Here is a 21,757-nt window from a genome sequence, read left to right as displayed (position 1 = left end):
TATGTGCAGTCACCTCTCTCCGGTTCTTTACAGAGGACCTGTATTCCAAGTGGAGTGGAGTTTATTTTGCATTTGCTGATTCATTTTTCAACCTTTCTCTTTTTTACATTTCTTTTTTTTCCTTCCCTGCAGGATGTTTTTACCCCAGAATGCAAATTTAAGGAATCTGTCTTTGAAAACTACTATGTGATTTATTCTTCCACACTGTATCGCCAGCAAGAATCGGGCCGAGCATGGTTTCTGGGACTCAATAAAGAAGGTCAAATTATGAAGGGAAACAGAGTGAAGAAAACCAAGCCCTCTTCACATTTTGTACCAAAACCTATTGAAGGTATGAAACTAACTACTTTAATTTTTTGGACCCTGATATGTGTGTTGAAAACAATTCCACTCTTTGCTAATTCTCTAGGGTCTATCTATGAAGCAACAGATGAGAACAAAATATCAGAGTACACATGAGTACCTTTTCCCATCAATAAAGAAAGAAAAAAAAAAGAATAAAGAATCCTATCAATCTGGGCATAGTGGTGTGCACCTATGGTCCTAGTGACTCAGGAAGCTTGAAAGGAGGATTGAAAGTTCAATGCTAGGTCAGTCTCAGCAGTTTAGTGAGGCTCTAAGAAACTATTTGAGACCATGTCTTAAATAAAATATTAAAAATTAAAAAAGGTCTAAGGATATTGCTCCATGGTTAAGCATACCTGGGTTCAATCTTTAGAACCAAAAAGAAAAAGAAGGAAAAAAGAAACCTACCACACTCCTTTGGTATTTAGGAAAAAAAATATGTTGAACATGGTATTTTAATTTTTTGGAATATACCCTTGAAAAAAATCAATAATATTATTACAGTGCTTTAAAGTTTGCAAAAGGTTTTTAGAGATACATTTATGTACTAATTCCTACATTTCTATAAGCAAATATAACAACATAGGGTATTAATTTTTCTTTGGTTTTTAAGGAAAGAAAATAGTGCAATATTTTCTGTGATCACCATTAAATTGTATCTTTCCCAGTGGAGTCTATCACCTCTTTCCTTGATCCTTTGATATAGTATCCACTTTTCAAAGTGAGGAGTGTAATAAATCCAATTTGGTCAACTATGATTTTCCTTAAAAGTTCCATAATTAGGTGTGTTGCAACTCTTAGTTTGATTTGCTAAACCATAAAATATCGTATAAGGCTCAGTCAGTGGAGCAGAATCCACAAGGCTTGCTGCAGAGTATATAGTAGATATGACTGCAACAGTCAACAAATATCTGTTAAGTCAATATTGTATTCAAAGTGCTGGGTGGAATGTGACATTAAAGCTCCTACTCCCTCTCAGATCTCTCCTTGCATCTTGTATCTTTAGGCCTACAAAACTAAACTTTCCTTTTTCTTGCAATGGATCATCACTATTATGGACTTCATACTGTCCATGCCCTGCTCCAGTGTCCACCCACTCATCTCATCTGCCAGAAAAATGCCAATCAACCCTTGAAAAAATAATTCAAGAATCTCTACTTATGTGGCAGTCTCCCTGGCTTTCTTCAGGAATTAAGCCTTCTGGGGCTGGGATGCAGTTCAGTAGCAAAGTGTCTGCCTTGCATTTGCAAAGCCTTGGGTTCGACCCCCAGTTCCAAAAAAGACCAAAAAAAAAAAAAAAGGAAAAAAAAATTAAGCTTTCTGCCTTCCAATCATTGTATATATTTCTTTCCCATACAAATGATCCTATTGCATAAAATTTACTTATTGCCCCTCCATTGCCTCTTGTTCATAATTAGCTCATTCTCTGAATGAACAAAACCTATTTTATTTTTTTCTTATACCCCTGTGTCTTGTATAATATCTGTCATGTCATAAAGAGATATTCAGTCAGTAGTTGAGAACTGGATAAGTGAACATGTGAATGAACAAATGAACAAGTAGATAAATATAAAGACAAAGTATAAAGAACTACATGCTCCAGAGAATGTTATAATATTCATGGAGATATGAAATATGTTCACTATGGTATAGTGGAAAAAATTTATTTCATGCTGTGGGAATTGATACTGGGATTTAGAGAAAGAACTACGACTTCCACTAAAAGGAAGATATTAATGAGAAAATTATATTCAAGGATATCTTTAGCACAAAGCCAGGTTCACAGAATTTGAGATGAGAGAAGAGGAACACTCAGAGAGAAACACTCCAGGAGCAGTGAGAAGAAGCAGGAAGTGCCTGCCTTGTAAGGTCAGGCAGAAGGTACTTGAGAAGTTGATCATGTTCCCATGGGAAAATGTATTGATTCTTAAGAATCATTTTTGACAAATTATGCTTTCAACTCTTGCATCTTTTTTTGCACTTAAGCTGATATTTTTGTACTTATGAAAGCAGTGCATGGTCATTAACAATTTTTGGAAAATTCAAGGAAGCATGATGACAAAGATTCATGTTTTCTTTATTCCTTATATGGGTAATACATTTTATACTGAACCCCTCCTACCAACCCCAGCAAAAGGAAAAAAAAACCTATAACCAATTCTCGTGATTGTATCAGACATCTGCACTTTGGTCCTGGGTGACCATGTGTACATATGCAAAAAAAAAAAATTATGATGATTATGTTTCTAGTTCCAAAATTGTTAAGTCTGTTTATCACTGCATTTTGATACAGATGTGGAAAGAGACAACCCGACATTCCTAACCATGAGAATTAGGTGCTTTGCATAACACACAGCTTACATCAATAGCAGCTTAATAATACAATTTCTCTTATAAGCCAAGTCTAGAGACCAGCTGTCCAGGGATGGTATGAGGCTTCCAAATTGTTAGGAAGCTTGGTGCATCCAGGTTTTAGTGCCTCTCTTTCTAGTGTGTTGTATAGAACTGTGTGCTGCACCATTGCCACAAGCAGGCACACTGATCCTGGGTGTGCCCTTGTCCCCAACCAGCATCTTTATCATAATCAGAAGGTGGAGGAAGAATGAAAGAAGACAAAATCAAAAGTCTGTGCTTGTTTTCTTTTAAAAAATGACCTCCAATATCTGCCATATGATATACATACAGTCCACAACCTAGACAGGCAGTCAGATACAAGCAGAGGGAAGCTAGGCATGTAGCCTCGGTTCTGGATGGCTACATACCAAATATGTATTCAGTTATTTTAGAACAATGGTGGAATTAAGTAACAACTTCTGCTTTAGTTTTGCATCATTTGATGAAGCATCAGAATATCGCTGATTTCCTAATGTTCTTATTTACATCTTTTAGTTGATTATTTTATTTTTTTCTTATTTACCAATGCTTTATAATGAATTTCATCTTGTTCTGGGAAAGAATTAAGTTTATTCTAAATCAGATTCACTAATACTGGGATTTACTTCCAAGGTCCTTTTTTTTTTATTTGTGGCAATGAAAACTTAGGTTTGAAGTATAAAGAATGTGATGAGAAGAATCACTTTTGAAGATAAAAGGCTTAATTGATTTAGACCAAAGATCTTTTTAAAAAATTAATTAATTAATTAATTCTAATTAGATATATAACAGCAGAATGCATTTTGATTCATTGTATGCAATTACAGTACAACTTTTCATTTTTCTGGTTGTACTTGATGTAGTGTTGCACCATATCTGCAGTCATACATATACCTAGGGTAATGATATCCATCTCATTCCACCATCTTTCCTGCCCCCATGGCCTCTCCCCTCCCTTCCCTCCCCTTTGCCCAATCAAAGTCTCTTCATTCTTCCCATGCCCCCCTTCTCATTATGGACCAGCATTCAATTATCAGAACATTCGGTCTTTGGTTGTATGGGATTGGCTTACTGCATTTAGCATGATAGTCTCCAACTCCATCCATTTACTTGAAAATGCCATAATGTTTATTCTGTTTTAATGTTGAGTAATATTTCATTGTGTAAATATACCACAGTTTCTTTAGAAGGACATCTAGATTGATTCCACCATTTAGCTATTGTGAATTGAGCTGCTATAAACATTGATATGGCTGCATCATTTTAGTATGCTGCTTTTATGTCCTTTGGGTATAGATTGAGGAGTGGGATAGCTGGGTCAAATGGTGGTTCTATTCTAAGTTTTCTAAGTATTCTCCATACTGCATTACAGATTGGTTATACTGATTTGTAGTCCCATCCTCGATGTATGAGTGTGCCTTTCCCTCCACATCCTTGCCAACGCTTAATGTTGTTTGTATTTTCGATAACTGCCATTCTGACTGGTGTGAGATGAAATCTTAAGAGTAGTTTTGATTTGCATTTCTCTAATTACTAGAGACTCTGAACATTTTTTCATATATTTGTTGATCAATTTTATATATTCTAAGAAGTGTCTGTTCAGCTCATTACCCCATTTATTGATTGGATTGTTTTTTTTTTTTTTTTGGTGTTAAGTTTTTTGAGTTCTTTATATATCCTAGAGATTAGTGCTCTATCTGATACACAAGTGGCAAAAAATTGCTCTCAAAATCTAGGCTCTCTTCACCTCATTGATTGTTTCTTTTGCTTAGAAGAAGGTTTTAAGTTTGAATCCATCCCATTTATTGATTCTTGGTTTTATTTCTTGCTCTGTAGGAGTCTTGTTAAGGAAGTCAGGGCCTAATCTGACATGATGAAGATTTGGGCTTACATTTTCCTCTATTGTATGCAGGGTCTCTGTAAGACCAAAGATCTTTTAATTCTCTGTAAATATCTCTGCCATTTGTCTTGGAGAACAAGGTTCAATTTTGTGAACAATATTAGTTACCAGTTATGTAAATGCTTATTTTTCAGAAGTACTCCTCTAAATATGCATCAATTACTGTCTTAATTTTCATTCCATTTCTACAAAGTAGCTTCAACTATTGTGTCCACTTACAAAAGCTGAAAATGAAGCACAGAGACATTAAGCAACTTTTCCTAAATCATGCAGCTAGGCAGAGCCAGAATTCAAGCCAAAGCATTCAGACCTTAGAATGAAGTGCTTTACCTCCATGAAGACTGGGGAGAGGGGCTACAGTAGTCTGAGAAAGGTTCTGGGAGTAACTTAAATTTAGCATCATGGGACCTAGGAAATCCTAGAGTAAGTGCCTACTAATTGCTTCTCTTTATTTTGATCTGAAATATACCGTCTCCTTAGAAGTAAGAGTCCCCAGAGATTAATGGAGACCTATGCTCTCATAATTTACTTGATACACATAAAATTTATTATTAAAAAAGTTCTTTTATAACTTATATGTACTTTGATATCATCATCATCATACAAAAAATATGAACAATGACCCAATGATTTTCTATGCAGATTCATTTGATATAATTGAATTTCCAATATTATGAAATATGTTTGAATTTCTGTTAGGCAATATTCTGTTTAGTATCTCCTTGCAGGTATACTAAAACTATTCTCGCCACTGCTATTATTACCATTCCTCTTAGTCTTAACCCTTCTATGTATAATTTATCAATCTAACATTTTTTTCTAGGCAGGCTGTGTACTCAATCTCTGTACAACTTGACAACAGCCCTTTGTCATTATTCTTATTTTACAGGTGAGGAGACTAATACTTAGAGTAATTAAGTAACTTGTCCAAGATCACAGGGCTAGAAAAGTACAAAATTGAGTTTGTCAATCTGAAAGCCCAATGCCTAGGCATATGCACCTATCCCCCACATTATACTCTCCTTGCATCTGAAATAAGCCTATGAATAAGGAGATACTCAGAAAAGTCAGAAAGCAAAGCAGAAATGCTATACCTCGATATAAGCTAGAACTAAACCACTCAGAATTGAGACAGATAAATCCAACGTGATGAGGAAAATGTGTATTGGTGGATGATCAGATAGGACAGTTCATGGAAAGCCATGTGGACAAGAAAAAATAATAAAAGAGGGCATGGGGACAGGAAATATGGTGAAATAAGATGGACATCATTACCCTTGGTACATGTATGACTGCACATATGCTGTGACAGTACATCATGTACAACCAGGGAAATGCAAAGTTGTGCTGCAATTGCATACAATAAATCAAAATGCATTCTGCTGTCATATATACTTAATTAAAATAAATAAATGAATTAATTTTAAAAAAATAACTAGGAAGACTTTGCTTTTATTCCTGATGAATTCTATCAGTTTTCCCTTTCTACTCTGTAAAAAGAATTTAGACTAGATTATTTCTAAAATTTAGTGACACTGTGTGGCAGTCTTTAGTGTGAAACCATGAATTTACACATAAAAATAGTCAAAAAATTTTCCTTTATTAAATTATTGAACAAAAAAGTACAATTTGATGCAATATTCCCAAAAAGTGTGATTTGTACTCACTCTTTCTTTCTTTTTTGTTTTCTTTCTTTCTTATATTCTTTCTTTCTGATAAAAGTTAGGATGAAAGGCATTCTCCCTGTAACTCATGTCTTTAAAGAAGTTTTTAGATAATTTTCTTTCCTCAAGCAAATTACAAAACACATAACTTGAAGATGCTTTTATACAAGAAATATAAAATAATAGCTCCATAAAAGCTTATTTATATTGTATTTAACCAAAAACGTTGTTGATTATTTTATTTTCAATTTTTTAAAGGAATTGGTGTAAACCCCTAACCCCACTACTAAACTGTCAACACCCTAGTAGAGTCCAATACTTCATAGTAAGTGAGCTGCTCCTTTCTGAAGGGAAATGGTCCCTAGGTAGAGAAAAAGTTAAAGGTGTTATTTTGTTTTTGTTTTTTCACTTATGCCTTTTCCCCCCAAACATCTCTGATTTTATCCCAGTTCTACTGGTGTTTCTTTTTGAATGTCAAATTCCCAAAATTAACCTTTACCAGTTTGAGGCTATTTAAGTCCTAGAGATAAAGTGATAATTATCCACCAGCCCATTTCACTCTTTCATTCCTCATCTGGTGTTTAGAACACAGGAGGTGTTAATGAGGGGTTGCAGGGGCATCTGTTCAAAGGATGGATAGACTTGATATTTAAGTCCATTACCATGTACACTGCACATCAACCGCTACTTACACAGATTCCCTCCCTAGGAATTCAAGACAACAGCTCAGGCTTGGTGATTCTCAGTTCTGCCCTTTCAGAGCATTGTTCACACCAGAAAGAAATAACTCCCCCAGATTTAAATTGTCTTGCTGGTGACCTCCTCTCTATCATCAGATACAGCAGCCAAATACACTTTTATAAAGAACACAGTACAATCTCCTCCTTTTCTCCTCCCTCTTCCTTCCAGACGCTCATTACACAGCTTCTGCAGGTGGTTGAGTATTCAGAATCAAGTTCCTTCTCCCTGAAAAGAATGTGTGCACTTTCCAAAGATTTAAGCTTACAGGACTGAGTCCTGGAGAAAGAAAGATATTTCCAAATTAAGATCAATATCTATCAACTGAGAGTCATCTCTACAGAAGGATCAAACTTTTGTGAGCTAATTTATGGAGTTTAGGTATGACCTAGAAGTCTACAGGTTGAAAAAATTGTCTGAGAGATTCTGATGGCAACCATATTTGAGAATGTGTTCAGAACTGAATTTGGCACTTTGGGGCTTCTTTTGATCAAATCTGGTCATAGGCAATTTAAGTTTATTCAAATAATTGTGATCAATGTATTGAATTAAACTTCATAAGTTCTCTCTCTGATACCATGGAATTAAATATATTAAAATATTACAGTTTAAAGTTTCTAGTAATTATTAAGATAGGTAAGTTTTAAGTTCTAGATTAAATTACTATATGAAGTTTAGTAGAGATAATTCCAATTATTTTCCTAAATTGATCACTGAGAAAGAGTAACCTAATAGACATCAAATAACAAAGAATAAAGAAATTCTGATTTTTCTGATCAAACTTTTGGAAATGATTTACTAAGTCATTTTAAGGAAATGATTTATCTTTCCATCCTCATTCATCTCTGAAGGTGAAGTCAATTATAAATTCCATCCATTTCATAGAAATAAAGTGAAAATTAAGCATTGAAAGACAGCTCAATTTCTCAGAAAAATTTTGTCTGATCAAATGCAAGTTGTCTATTTCCATTTTTTTCCTGGGAAAAATGGTCTTTGTCTTCCTGTCTTATGTATTTTAGAAATGCTGTGAGGCTTGTCATTGAAGTATTAAAGGGAAAGAAATTGGATCTGGAGGGAAAACAATAATCCCTTCAACAACTATGTAATAAGGTAAAACGAACAGAACAAATCAGGAGTCATTATGTTGTAAAGCCCCAATTGGGAAGACAATAATGGCAATTTTATTTTGATATTTTTATTTTAATTATCTAGGATGAGAACTCAGTAGATTGTCTCCAAATTTTCTTTTGGAACCAGCTATTCTAAACAAGAAAAACAGAAATTGCAAAGCAGGACCTCAAATAATGCTGATCCCTTTAGTGACAGAGAAAACATTAGCTTTAGCTCTCTCCATCTTTTAATTCTGGATTTCTGCTAGCCTATGATACCTTCTTCCTGAACACCATTTCAACTTGTTCAAAGCAACTTTTGCTGATTTCTAAATTTAGTCTTTAATAAAACTCTCCTTCCTCTCCCTCTTCTACACCAAATATTGTTTCTGCTCTCTTTCTAAATGAAGATAGGGATCTTTTTGTTTACAATGTCTGTTAACTCTTTGTAATAAATATTTATGCCATACTGGGTACATTCTTATGGTGTATTGCTTCCAAAGCAGCACTAAAATTCTCCTACATTTCCAAAGGGATTCCTTGTGACATTAATTAAGGCGTGAAATTGCTTCATGTTAATTGCCCACGCCCTTCTATGATCTGCTATTAAGACAATTAAATATCTTTAATGGTGCATTAAGTAACAGCAATCTAACCTTTCCATTTCTGGGAAATTACAGAGGGCCAAGGAAAATTTGATTAAATTGGTAGTAATAAAAAAATTAATCATATTCAATTTTTTTCATGGAAACTGATAGAGGATGAGGGTTCTTCGAGTGCATAATTTCTAAGTTTCATCCAAGACAGAAATTATATTGATTCCATTAGAAATATAGAACCTGACAGCAACAATGGCAATGGCCCAGCCCACAGGTGGTCCAACTCTCTCTACAGAGAAACATGGACTTACAAGGATTTATACCTAGTTCTACCCGGGACTTTGCTTTCAAATAATCTGTCAAGAATTCAGCAGCCACGTAGAAGTAATAATTAGTAGCAGCTCTACTACTTTAAATTCCATTCACATAGCACATTGTTATTTTCAACCTGTTTCCCTAATTGGATTGTCACTTGAGAGTCGCCAAAATCATTAAAATATGCAGATTAATATTTATTCTTCCTATTTTTATTTTACTTATTTTTTATGGTTCTAGAGATTGAACCCAGGACCTTGTGCACGTGAGGCACACACTCTGCGCCATATCCCCAGCCCTATTGTTCCTATTTTAAACATAAGGAATCTAAACTTAAGAGAGGTTAAATAACTCACTGAAGTCCTTAGGGCTAGAAGGAGGCAAAGCTATGGCCAGAACTGTTGCCTTTTAACTTTAGACCTCCTGCTTTTTCTAACAAGAATGTAAGGTGTGTGTGTGTGTGTGTGTGTGTGTGTGTGTGTGTGTGTGTAAGAGAATAGGCTTTGTCATTATATAGAGTTATTCATTGTGCTTCTTTATCAGTTGTTGTGTGTGTTCTTGTTGTAAATTAGGATCTGCAGAGGCAAGACATTTGCACAAATATGTAGTTTTTTAGAGAGTAATAGAAGTGATTTTCATATAAGCATTAAAGAGAGCAGCTCTACAAGTTGAATGTGAACCAGAATCACATGCAGGGCTTGTTTAAGCATAAATTTCTGGACTTCATCCTCTGAGTTTTTAATTCTATATATCTGGGCTGGTCCAGTAATTTAAAGTTCTTAAAGTTGTAGGTACTGCTCTTGCTGCTGGCAGGTCAGTGGACACACTTTGAGAAACACTGAGTTATGGAATCATTAGATGCTATGATTCTCAGACTCTCCTTTGTTTTCTAGGCTACAATTTACCATAGGTCATATGGGGGAAAGAAAGAGATGTTGTTAATTTTCCTGTTTTATTTTATTTGCCATTGATTTTTTTTATTTCTATGAAGATGAGACATATTACTTGTTTATCCAGATATCAATAAACTAGAGAAGCTAGATAAATGTAGATTATCACATGATGTTCATTGCTGTATTCTTTCAAAATCACCTGTTCTACCTATGTACTGGTACATTTTAGGGAAGTCAGCCCAAGTTTAGAACTTTAGAGAAAGTAAAGATTCACTGACATTAAAAGTGAAAGAAAGTTAAGCTTTACTCCAGCTATCATCTTCTGTAGTGAGGCACCGAAGATAGTAGATAAGGGTATTCCTTTGCAAAATAATCACAGAACACTCACTGAGCATCCTTCACAGTTCTAACTAATAGGGATGCTGTGGTACTTAAGAGAAAGGTTTTTTATTTGTGGGTTTATTTCATGGCATTTATATCTAGAAAGTCATAAATCGATAAATACATAAATGAACAATAAATAGAGGAGCAAATATTTAAACACACCATTAGATATTAGATTTAAGGGGGGAAAGTGTGGCAGTTTTACATAGGGAGGTCAAGGTAAACCTCTCAGGAAATATGACACAGATTAATTACATTTGAATGGAATCTCAATGAAATTTAATAGTAAACCATGAAAAGATGTGAGAGAAGTTTCCAGGCAAAATTGTTTCCAAAGACCCTGATGTAATCCAAGCTTGTCACTTGTGAGCAAGAAGGGTCATGTGACTGGAATGGATTGATTAAATGGGGAAGGGCAGAAGTTGTAGAGGCAGGAACCAGATAAAATAAGACCTGATAGCCTCCTTGAGGACTTTGGATATTGTGGCTAATGTGTTTGGAAGTCATTACAGATTTGGAGCAAGATTGCAAGGAAATTGGCCAGGATCTTAGACAAGATGATGGTAGCTTCTCCTTGAGGGCTTTATAGCCGCAGGTAGAAAGAATGACTTTGGATTTATTTAGAAGTCAGAGCAGATGGAGCATACTAATGGATAGAGTGTAGGTTGTTAGGTAAAGAGAGAAGACAGTGATGACACTTAAGTTTTGGGCAAGAACAACCAGATGCTATATATTAAAATGGGGAAGAGTAGAAAAGTGGATTTCACTGTCTGTAATAGTGTGACAAAAGAACTTATTAAGAAGTCCAAGTAAAGATGCCACATGGACAATCCACATGGATTTCAGCTTCTCCACATACTTGCTCACTCTTTCTTTCTTTCTTTGATAAAAGCCATGCTGTACTAGTTTTTATTGTTATCATTGCTTGATGACATTAAAATATTTAGTAAAGGTAAGGCCAGCTCACATACTGATTAATATATGGTTGAAATTTTTAAACTAATATAAGGCAGTCATTTGTACTTTATTTGATGAATTACAGCTTTACTGGCTTACTGGTCTTTGAAACCCTGCATTCTTATCCTCTCTCTGCCTGATCGGAATCTAGCTTTAGGGAAGACATTTAGGTTCTTTTATGTTTGTAAAAATAAAGATAATTTCTTACCTACAATATTTATAGGTCTATTATTATTATCAAATGACTTAATCAATTTTAAATGTCTTTGAATACTTCAAAATGATGGATCTTTCAAGGGATCATCATCGTGGTTGTTATTTTCGTTACAGAGGTTTGGGTTTACAGTTTGGACTTACAATGAACTTTATCGAACACTTATCATCGTTTTTCTCCTGTTGTTGGCATTTATTTTGTGCAATTCAGAATTGATACAGCTATCAAAGGCAGTTGTATTACAAAAAAATGCTTTTTCCTTTCTTTTTTGCATTTTAAATGAATTATGCTATTTTGATTATGTTTTAGTTCTAAAATTTTATTGAGGTTCATACCCCTTCTTAACTTAGATATATTACTGAATTCCAGAGCTGTAAACAAGAATGAAAGTTAAAGCATAAAAAATTAAATTTAATCTGTAAGTTTGATAAATATCTTGCTCTCTTTCTCTTCTTTCTTTTCTTTTCTTTATATTTTTGTATTTGCATACAATTCCTAGAATGACCTTAGTTTGCTTTATCTAAGCATCCAATATTTTTCCTAAGGAAGAATACAGCAATTCAAATACCTATTTGATTTATTAAGCAGAGAGCAAGAAAGTGGCTTAATAAAAGATATGGATCCAGGTAGTATGACTTCCAAACTTGTACTCTTAACCTTTCAAGCCCAAGGGAGGAAATTATGTTATGTGGGAAATGGCATCCACATTATTAAGCCATTGAGTTATGCTTGAATAAATGTAGATGCTTAGCTGGTTTTCCAAAATGAAGGATGAAATAATAATTCCTGATACGTCAGTGAAATATGTCTTATACAGTCAGTTTTGTCTAACTCGCAACAGTCTAATGAAGCAAAATGGATTCAACATGCTGATTGATCTTATCTTAGGAGAATAACTATAAATTGGAAAATATTGTTCTGTTGCAGTAATCTCACAACAGCCATACTAGTTTGCAGACTGGGCTTTAGAGTTAGAGAAAGCAGAGAGGAGAAAAAGACCATTAAATAGACGCAAAATGAAATCTCATGGTTGCATAATCACATTCCCTATTGATGAATAACTAAAAAATCATGGGCTGTGTCCCTTAATTTAGACAAAATCTGGGGTAATCAGGGAAATTGATTCATGTTCTTTCTTCTTCTCTCTCCTCTCCATTATCATTTCTTATAGTATGTCCTGAAAGTTGGAACTAAAAGTTCAGTTTGACACAACAATGTCATGATTCTTACAGTGGTTAGGTTAAGGTTAGGAGCATGTCAGTAAATATTTTTCCCTTCCCAAACTAAATTGCAAAAAATGGACCAAAAAAGCAAAATGCTACTTCTAACTTCAAATGCTCTACCTCTAATTTCTCCCCTAACTCTGGATAGAAATCCTATTATATAGGTTAGGAGGCTGTAAAGACTCCAACCTTATCTACCAGAAAACTGAAAGAACCTACATACTGCAATATAAGAAAGCTTAAAGGGTTATGACTTATAGAACTGGAAGAAAACCAGGGATAGCCACTATACATCAAACTAAAACCCTTTCACAATGGGGAGGAAAATCAATGATTAAGTGAAGAATATCCTAAAGTAAATATTTGTGAATTTTATTGAAGCAAAATTGATGTTCATTATCATAAGTAATTATTGTCATTTTGCTTTCCAGTGTGTATGTACAGAGAACCATCACTACACGAAATTGGAGAAAAACAAGGACGTTCGAGGAAAAGTTCTGGAACACCAACCATGAATGGAGGCAAAGTCGTGAATCAAGATTCAACATAGCTGAGAACTCTTCCCTTCTTCCCTCTCTTATCCCTTCCCTTACTCTTTCCTTCCCTTTCCCCATGTCCTTCCAATAATCCACCCAAGGAGAGAAAAATAAAATGGCAATGCAGGACCTAGTAGCTAAGATTCTGCACTCAAAATCTTCCTTTGTGTAAAATGAGAAAAGTGAACCAAAGCTTGCCTGTTGCAATGTGGTAGAAAATTCACATGCACAAAGATTAGCATACATAAAAGCAAAGGAAAAATAAATCAGGACTCCACAAACATCAAACTGTGTTGTTCTTAATAGAGGGCTACTTCATAAATAACTACAATAAAGATGAAAAGAAGTTACCTAGAAGGAAAGGGTTTTTCAGAACTGAACTCACAAACTGATCTTAGATTCTAAATGGCTTAAACTTTTGATAATGCTGTGATATGTGGTTTTGTTTGTTGTTGGGTTTTTTTGTTTGTTTGTTTTGGACATCTAGAATTGACACACAATTACATACTTTCTCTAAGATTTTTTTTAGCCATGAATTGAACATGTAAATTATACTTTTTTTTAATGCCTGTAAGGTGTATAGCCAGGAATTATTTAACATCAAGGAAAATTTCAAAAAATTACTCTTGAACCTATTAAGATTGTTTTTTTTGGCAAAAGATTAATCTTGTATTGAATCTAATGGTATTAGTTGACTTATAAATTCCTTTATAAACAAGAGTTTCAAATACTCTTAAGAGAATATATTTTTATCAAAGTTATTAATACAAGATATTATTTTATATTTTAGTCATTTAGAAAACATTCTTTTCCTAATACTTTTACATTTGTTCTTATTTTTTTGCATTTTGGACACTTTTGAGAGTAGAGGTACATGTCTAGTTGTCTTAGAGAGTTTTGTACCATATCTTGCAGCAGGAAAGAGAGATGGGTTTCACATAAAGAAATAAGTCCAAGGAAATGGGTCAGTGTATTTCCCCTTTGTACTTTGTTGAAGTTTTATGTATATAGCATTTTCCAAACTGTATGAGAAAATGGGAGGCAAGGCTTTGAATTCGTAGCTTACCGTCTTATGAACCTGGTGGACTGTTTGTTGATATATATCCTCATTTATAAGTCCAGTTGACAATAAATCTGTAGCTTAGAAGACAGAGGGTACTATTTGTACACTGAATTTTCAGGTGACATGGAGAAACAGTTATGGAATTAGCAGCTATGGCTCCAAGGGACTGAACTGGGAGTGGCTTAAAGGAATGAAAAAGAACTCAGTGTAAGAGCAAGCAAACACACAGTTAGAAAAATTAAAGTATTAGACAAAAATATTAGCCAAGAAATGAAAGTTGTACAATTGCATTGGAATAAATAGTTCTACTTAGCCCTACAAATCAGAAATGATGTAGAGACAACCAAATTTCAACAAAAATAAAACAAAACAGAATGTTTAAAAATGTATGCAGATTTATGGATATTATTAATGAGAAGACTTAGCATGTAACTTCTCCTATATCTCTACTGTCCAGCATGTCTTGTTCTAAATATGACTCCCTAAAATGTATACACTTTGCAGCTCTAGGTCCTCACTTCCAACCTTGCCATTGATTGCTGTATTCTTTCAAGGTCAATGTAGTTTCCCTCACTCCACATGGTCATTATTCTTCAATAGTGGTTCTTGTCCTTCACCAAGTATCCTATTTATGTTATCAGGAAGTTACCAGAAAAAAAAAATGGAGGAATTTGCCTAATCAATTGGAAAGAATAAACATTATGCTACTAGGCAAGGATTTTGAATACACATTTTCAAAGGATATTTGTTTAATCAAAATATTTTGAAAGTAACAAATAAGTGCATTTAATTTTTAGAAAAAAATGATATGTCACTCTTCTAGGAAAAAAATACCCTGTTTTTTTAAAAAATGCAAATCCTGGTATATCTTCTTCGTCACTCTTGGTTCAACATAAGACCCCTGTCACTTCCAGGACCAAACAAATCCCAAGCACAAAGCTTTATTTTCTTTGAAAAAATAAAAAAGAGGCTTCGATGAAATGGTTCACAAGCTCTTTTAGCATGAAACGGCCGGAGCTTCTGTAGTAACGCACATGGTCTCATCAGTAACACATGCAATGGTTTCACAAGTAACACAAAGGACAGAAGTCACAATTACTTACACTGGTGATTTCATGAAAATATATTTAATCCAGTTAATTATGAAAATTATGACAGAAATAGGAATCTCCAGCAACATTCCTTTCTCTGCTTACAGTGACTACCCATTATTTGTCATGCAGACCCACATCTGTCTCTTTCATGAGACCAGTTAAGAAGCAGAGTTCCAACCACCCAATCTGAGTATTGTATTTCCTCCATATCATATTAAGCATATGTTCACTGCAATGAAATGTTCTTGAAATTAGTTTTGCTTATTTTCAACTAATTTCTTTTACAGAATAAACCCGAGAAAAATGATGGTTCAGAGCTCAGGGTAAAGGTTTACTTGACTGCTGCTTTTTTAACAGTACATTAAAACCTATTGCAGTCATTATTCACTAAGTTTTGAAATTATTATGAAATATAAAACTATAATTGTCTTTTTCTTTCAAAAAATGAGTCAGTTTTAATACTTTGTTTTTCCATTTTATTCTAAATATGCTTATTAATTACTTTGACTTTTCATTGTTCTAATTTTTGGGTCTTTAACTCATCTATCTTCTCCTTCAAGTGGAAAAAGTTTTTAGAAAAATGCCCTGGGAGATTCCCAGAAAAAGTATGGCTTTTAGTAAAGCTTTGAAATTGTGTATGTAAGATATAAATTAAGACATGGTTACTGTAAATTCTTACTGTAATATGTTTCAAAATCAATAGACTTGAGAATGAAAACAAAACTTTTGAGAGTCTTACAAAACATCTTTCTGATTAATATATGTAACGATTTTAAAATTAAGTTCAAAGTATAGAAATAAGTCATTCTGAAGTTCCATTTGGTAGTTTTAAGATTTTTGTGCTCCAGAAAACTGGAAGACCCCCAAGCCATCCTATTCTTGATCATAGTAATAATTTTGGTTTTGATTATACATATGAAAGTCATAGAACATTTTTAAGCCATTATGGATGGGCACAATAAAGAGACATCAATGTAATGTAATGTGATTCATTTTTTTAAAATATTTTTTAGTTGTAGATGGACACAATACCTTTATTTACTTATTTATATGGTGCTGAGGATCGAACCCAGTGCCTCACATATGCTAGGTGAGCGCTCTACCACTGAGCTACAACCCCAGCCTCTGTAATGTGATTATTTATAGGCTTCATATCAATCTAGAAAACTTCTTTAGAAGAACTCTTCTTTTTAAGAAAATGACAACTCAGTAACTAGTATTGTTTCTAAATTGGCGATCTTGGGGTGCCATTATGGGGAGATGAGAGTATTAAGACAAGAGTAAAGGATAAAGAATGAATGGATTGTTATTCATTGAAAAGTTTGGAGATTATAGTTTGGGACTACTGGTTTCTTGGTGAAGAAGACTGGCAACATCATCAATCTTTTTTTTTTTTAAACATAGACCCAGAAATAGCATATCTATTCTTCCACCCTGTTGGCTTACTCTACAAGGCCTTGCACTTGGGAAAGTTTTTCATGATGTTGCTTACTTTCATCTGCAAAAGATAAGACCCAGTCAAATATAAAAATTCCCTGCTCATTTTAATACCATTAAGGCAGAGGTTATTTCTCTGTCATAAAATTGTAAATAGCATTTTTTAAGTCAGAATCGCCTTTAAAACAGTGGATTGTTTGACAAATAGATATGTGTATATATACAAATGCTGAAATGAGGATATATTATATAGAGTTTTTATTTGATTTGTGGTCTTTAGTCATAGTTAATCAAAAATAAAGAGATTTGAATGCAAAACTTTATATATAAATGTATATTTCTAATAATAGTACAAATTGCCACTTTATATTTAAAAAAAGAAAGAGGTGGGAACAATAATCAAAGCACATACTCCTTCAGAACTTCAATGATTTTTAATTCTCTCTTTGATGCAGAGGTAATTTTTTTACTTCTAAAAAGTGATCTTGAAAAGCTATACTTAATAATATGAGACTTCCCAATATCATACTTCCCAGTATATCCCAGGACAAGTTGTCTTACTTGAAAATTTATGAAAATTTTATAGATTGAAAATTTATGCTTGAGGGACAGGGAAAGGATGATAAATACTGATCTTTAATAGATTATTTTTTCCAAAATCCAAGTTAAAAATTCAGTATCTATATTCAAAACAAGTGAAAATTGCAGATGTTTAAGAATTATAATATTGAGCTTCAATAACATACAGAGGCAAACTAAGATATTTAACATTATGATGATAGCATTAAAATAATGTTATAATAAACACTGCACCATTAAATTTTTTATTAGTTGGAAAAAATGAGCTGATGCTTCTTTGTCTTTGCTCCAAGCACAATTTAAGGAAAGTGTCATCCATTTTACTCAAAGTTGATGAGAAAGTCCAAAATATATTCCCAAGACCAAAAAGAGTATTAGCTCCATCTCAAGGTTAAATGTTAAAATCTTAAGAAACTCGACACTGAGATGTTTAATAAACATGTTATATGAGAAACTAAGCAAATTGATGATTCATTTTTTCGTTAAAACACAGATTATTCAAATCATTGTTTTTTGAGACCAGATTTGTAAAATGTTTATACATCACAAGTTTCCTTGAAGTGAAAAGAAATTAAAATCTTGAGATACTCATGCATGTAGACAAAATACTGGCAACATTTTTTTTAACATTAAACTTCTTTGAGAAGTCTTTCTCTCTCTTCTTTTTCCAGTGTGTACCCCATAAATTGTTGCTAAATAAGTGTTGTGTCTTGTATAGAAAAGATGCAAGATGGATTTACAGATGGGAAATGAGTCAAACCTTATTGAACATTCAAAAGCAAACATTAATTTCTCAATATAAAGTTATTTCTTGTAACTGGACATATTATTTTTGTGGATTAAGAACTAGAGAAGATTTATTTATTTTTTTATTCACAACTTGCCAACTGGACACTTGTTTGAGTTTGGGGATCATAAACTAAAGCTAAGAAAGGCAAACACATACATATATAATGTAATATCCCCCCAAATAAAAGAAATTTAAAAAAGAATAAAAGAAATGACCAAAAAAGGCCGGCAAGTTGAGGAAATAGTTTGAATAAAAGGTATGTACACATGCAAAATACACCTTAGTTGGGAAATACAAATGAAATAAAGAAAAAATGTTCAGAAGAGGTGATGGGAAAAAAAACTGAGTCAAATTTAATAAAAATCAAAAGTAATTTAAAATTTTGTTCCTGCACTCTTTGGATTTGTTTGAGTCTTTGCTCAGATGCTTCTGGTGGCTAGTACAGAATCCCCCAAACCAAGCTGTCCTATCACACAGAGGTTCACAGCATTTGTTGTGAGATTTAATCTATATGCTATTCTCTCAGCTCTCTTTGTTTCCATTGATAAAAATTTCCTTCTTTGAAGTCAGGAATTCTTTTGGAAGCTGCAGACACAACACATTTATGTCACCTATTCCCTCTTAAAATCACCCAGAAAACCTCTCCCCACATCTCACTGGCTCTTTGGGTTACTAGTACATACTTGAATGACCAACATAGCAGGGATTTATGATGTGCTTACAATTTAACCTAGCCACAGCCATTTCCAAAACCTGGAAATTAGATGTAATTACCCCAAAATGCAGTTCCCCAGACACTGTTAAATGTCGGCCCTGCAGAAAGCATCATGTGAGTCACTGAGGAAGAGATAAATAGATGTGATTAACAATTAATGAAATGGATAGAAACAACCAAAGAAGCTGAGATATAGGATTTAACATCAATATGTAAAAATGGATCATTAAAAAAAAAGACTGGGAACAGAACAAAAGCAACAACAAGATCAAAACAAGACCCTATAATTTAGAGGAGAGTTTGAGGGATAACTAAAGAAAAAAAGGGAAAAGCAGTACATGTGACAACTCTACATATCTGGTATGTCCAATGCTTTGAAATAGCCATTACAGAGGGGGACAGAAAATGCATCTTGGTTATTCTAGATCAGAGGTTTACACCATATCTGATTTTCATACTTATAAAAAACACAGTTAAGATTAGCCATTGCAAAATGCTTCTCAAAATGTCACCCCAGGCCTTTACTGAATCTCCTCTACAGATGATAGCGTATGTTTGAACATGTTAGATGGTGGCAAATATACTAACCTCCAAAACCAGCATTTTTCATCTGTGGATCATATTGGTTTTGTATTTATGCAAAACCTGGTATTTATACATCCTTGGGTTACATTCTTTCAAAAAATTTTTTGACTTACCTTTGACTTCCAACTATGATTTTTTTTTTTTGCAGATGACCTAATATATTTTCTTTTAATCACAAGCATTCACAATTAATTTTGACAGGAGTTTAAAACATTATGGTATTGCCATATTTTCTTGCCAACCCTTTTTGACAAGCTATCTAAGAGACAGCATATCACTGTGCTATGTCTCTCATGTTCACACACATATCTTGTCCCTGCCTACCCAGTGCAATTTGTTGTCTTTAAAAATATGCCCTTGACCCAGAGAGATGTGCAAAGACATACACAAGGAGAATTTAGTAAGAGGAACTCTTCAGTATGTGAACTGCATATCAGCCTATTGTCCATGTTTTGCTTTGTCTCTGCCAACCCCATTTTCATTTCTTGCTTCATTGTCTTGATTCATCTATGCATTTCCAGATTGTCCTACTGCTTGATTGATTGACTTAGCCCTGAATAAGTTTTCTTATGTTTCCCCCCAACTTTTTTGAGTAGCGTTTTTCATTGCTGAGCTTCATCTCGGAAATATACCCTCATAATATATCTGCTTGGGACATCACCTTTGTCACTATGAAAGGGGTAACTTAAATAAATTGGGAGGCTTTACATAATGACAATTCTAAATACAGATATTGCAGATATTGTTTTTACCATTCAAAAACATCAGGACCTAAGTCTTGGCAATTACTGGTACCTTTTTCCAGAAAGTTACATTCCACTTACAGTTCCAGAATGTCTATTCTATTTCCAGATAGTGTTCACATTTAGGACAGGAAAATAAAGGCAAACAGGGATGTAGGAGGATATGGTACCCCTACCAGAACTCCTCCATTTATGTCTCATTGACCAGAACTGGGGTTTCCTTAGTAAAGAAGAAAGAAGAATTGATATTGGTAAGGAATTAGAAGTCTCTCGCAACACATGAACTGCCCTTGAGGTTTGTCTGGGGCAGGACCACAGCAGTTTTCATTGACTGCACACTGCTGCTCTAGATACTAACTTTATGGATGCCACCACCAGAGTATTAAGATACAGCACTCCAAGATAACTGTCTCTAATTTGAGCCATTGTCATTCATGATCTCCAATCTGACAAGGATGGGAAACTATTTATAAGCTATCTGCTGTCTGATATCCCTTACAGGAAAACAGTTAAGGGTACCCTGGAGCTACAGAGAGATGGATTCTTTCTTTTAGCACTATGAATTCAGATAAGATCATTCTCTTAAAAATTATACAAAGAAATCTTTACCAGTTCATCCTGCAAGGACCTAGCAGAGAGCCTGCTGGACCAGATTACGAAATTAACTATGATAATGGTCATCAGAATACCATTTAACAGTCTCACTGAGGTACAGCCTCACTCACACAATCAACAGTAAATGTTGGCACACAGCAGACCACACGTGAACTAAGCACAAAATTATGAACAAGGGTGACATGGACCTACTTAACCCTTTTTCACTCTCCATCTTACATGCTAGAACCATTTCTGACCTTACTCGAATAAATGATTATGACCTGTTAGAATACACCCAACATAATTGTCTGCTAGCTTGAAAGCTACTATCCACTTCTCTGATACAAAATGTGCAGACCTCTGGAAAGTGGTTCTCAAAGTGGAAGCATGAGCCCTGCCTACTTACTCACTGTTTCCCCATCCAGAACCATTCTTCTCCCTACGATAAAATGCAGATTCTCTTTAAGTATAGGTACCACTTTTCCAAGTGAAGGACTCTACAAAGCGAATCATCATTAGTGGTTTTAGTCAGCTTTTTTGCTTCTGTGAACAAAAGACCTAACAAGAACAATTAGAGGAGGAAAAGTTCATTTTGGACCTCATGGTTTCAAAGGTCTCAGTCCATAGATGGCCAACTCCAATGCTCTGGGCCTGAGGTGAGGGAGTACATCATGGTGGAAGAGTGTGATGGAGGAAAGTGACTTAGAATATCACACCAGGAAGCAGAGAGGGGGTGTGGGGAGAGACAGAGACTGAAACAGAGTCAGACAGAGGAAGAGGAAGAGAGGGAGAGAGAGAGAGAGAGAGAGAGAGAGAGAGAGAGAGAGAGAGAGAGAGAGATGACTCTATTGCTAGGGGCAAAATTATACCTCAAAGGCATGCCCCCAATGACCTACCTCCTCCA

At 34.3% G+C, this 21,757-nt stretch overlaps 1 protein-coding gene across 3 annotated transcripts in view; it reads left to right on the top strand.

Moving 5' to 3' along the window:
* Fgf12 (fibroblast growth factor 12) overlaps positions 1-16,385 on the top strand; it is a 505,844-nt gene extending 489,459 nt beyond the window's left edge. For all 3 annotated transcript variants that reach the window (XM_005338424.4, XM_005338423.4, XM_005338422.5), the window contains 2 exons: positions 133-331; positions 13,146-16,385. In XM_005338424.4, the coding sequence (XP_005338481.1) occupies positions 133-331; positions 13,146-13,264 (318 nt within the window). In that variant the 3' untranslated portion in view covers positions 13,265-16,385. The remainder of the gene's footprint in view (positions 1-132; positions 332-13,145) is intronic.
* Positions 16,386-21,757: the final 5,372 nt, after the last annotated feature.

Source organism: Ictidomys tridecemlineatus, chromosome 3, assembly GCF_052094955.1.
Source record: "Ictidomys tridecemlineatus isolate mIctTri1 chromosome 3, mIctTri1.hap1, whole genome shotgun sequence".
In the NCBI taxonomy this organism is placed as follows: domain Eukaryota; kingdom Metazoa; phylum Chordata; class Mammalia; order Rodentia; family Sciuridae; genus Ictidomys; species Ictidomys tridecemlineatus.
The sequence above is the reverse complement of the archived record's forward strand: the minus strand, read 5'-3'. Positions and strand labels throughout refer to the sequence as shown.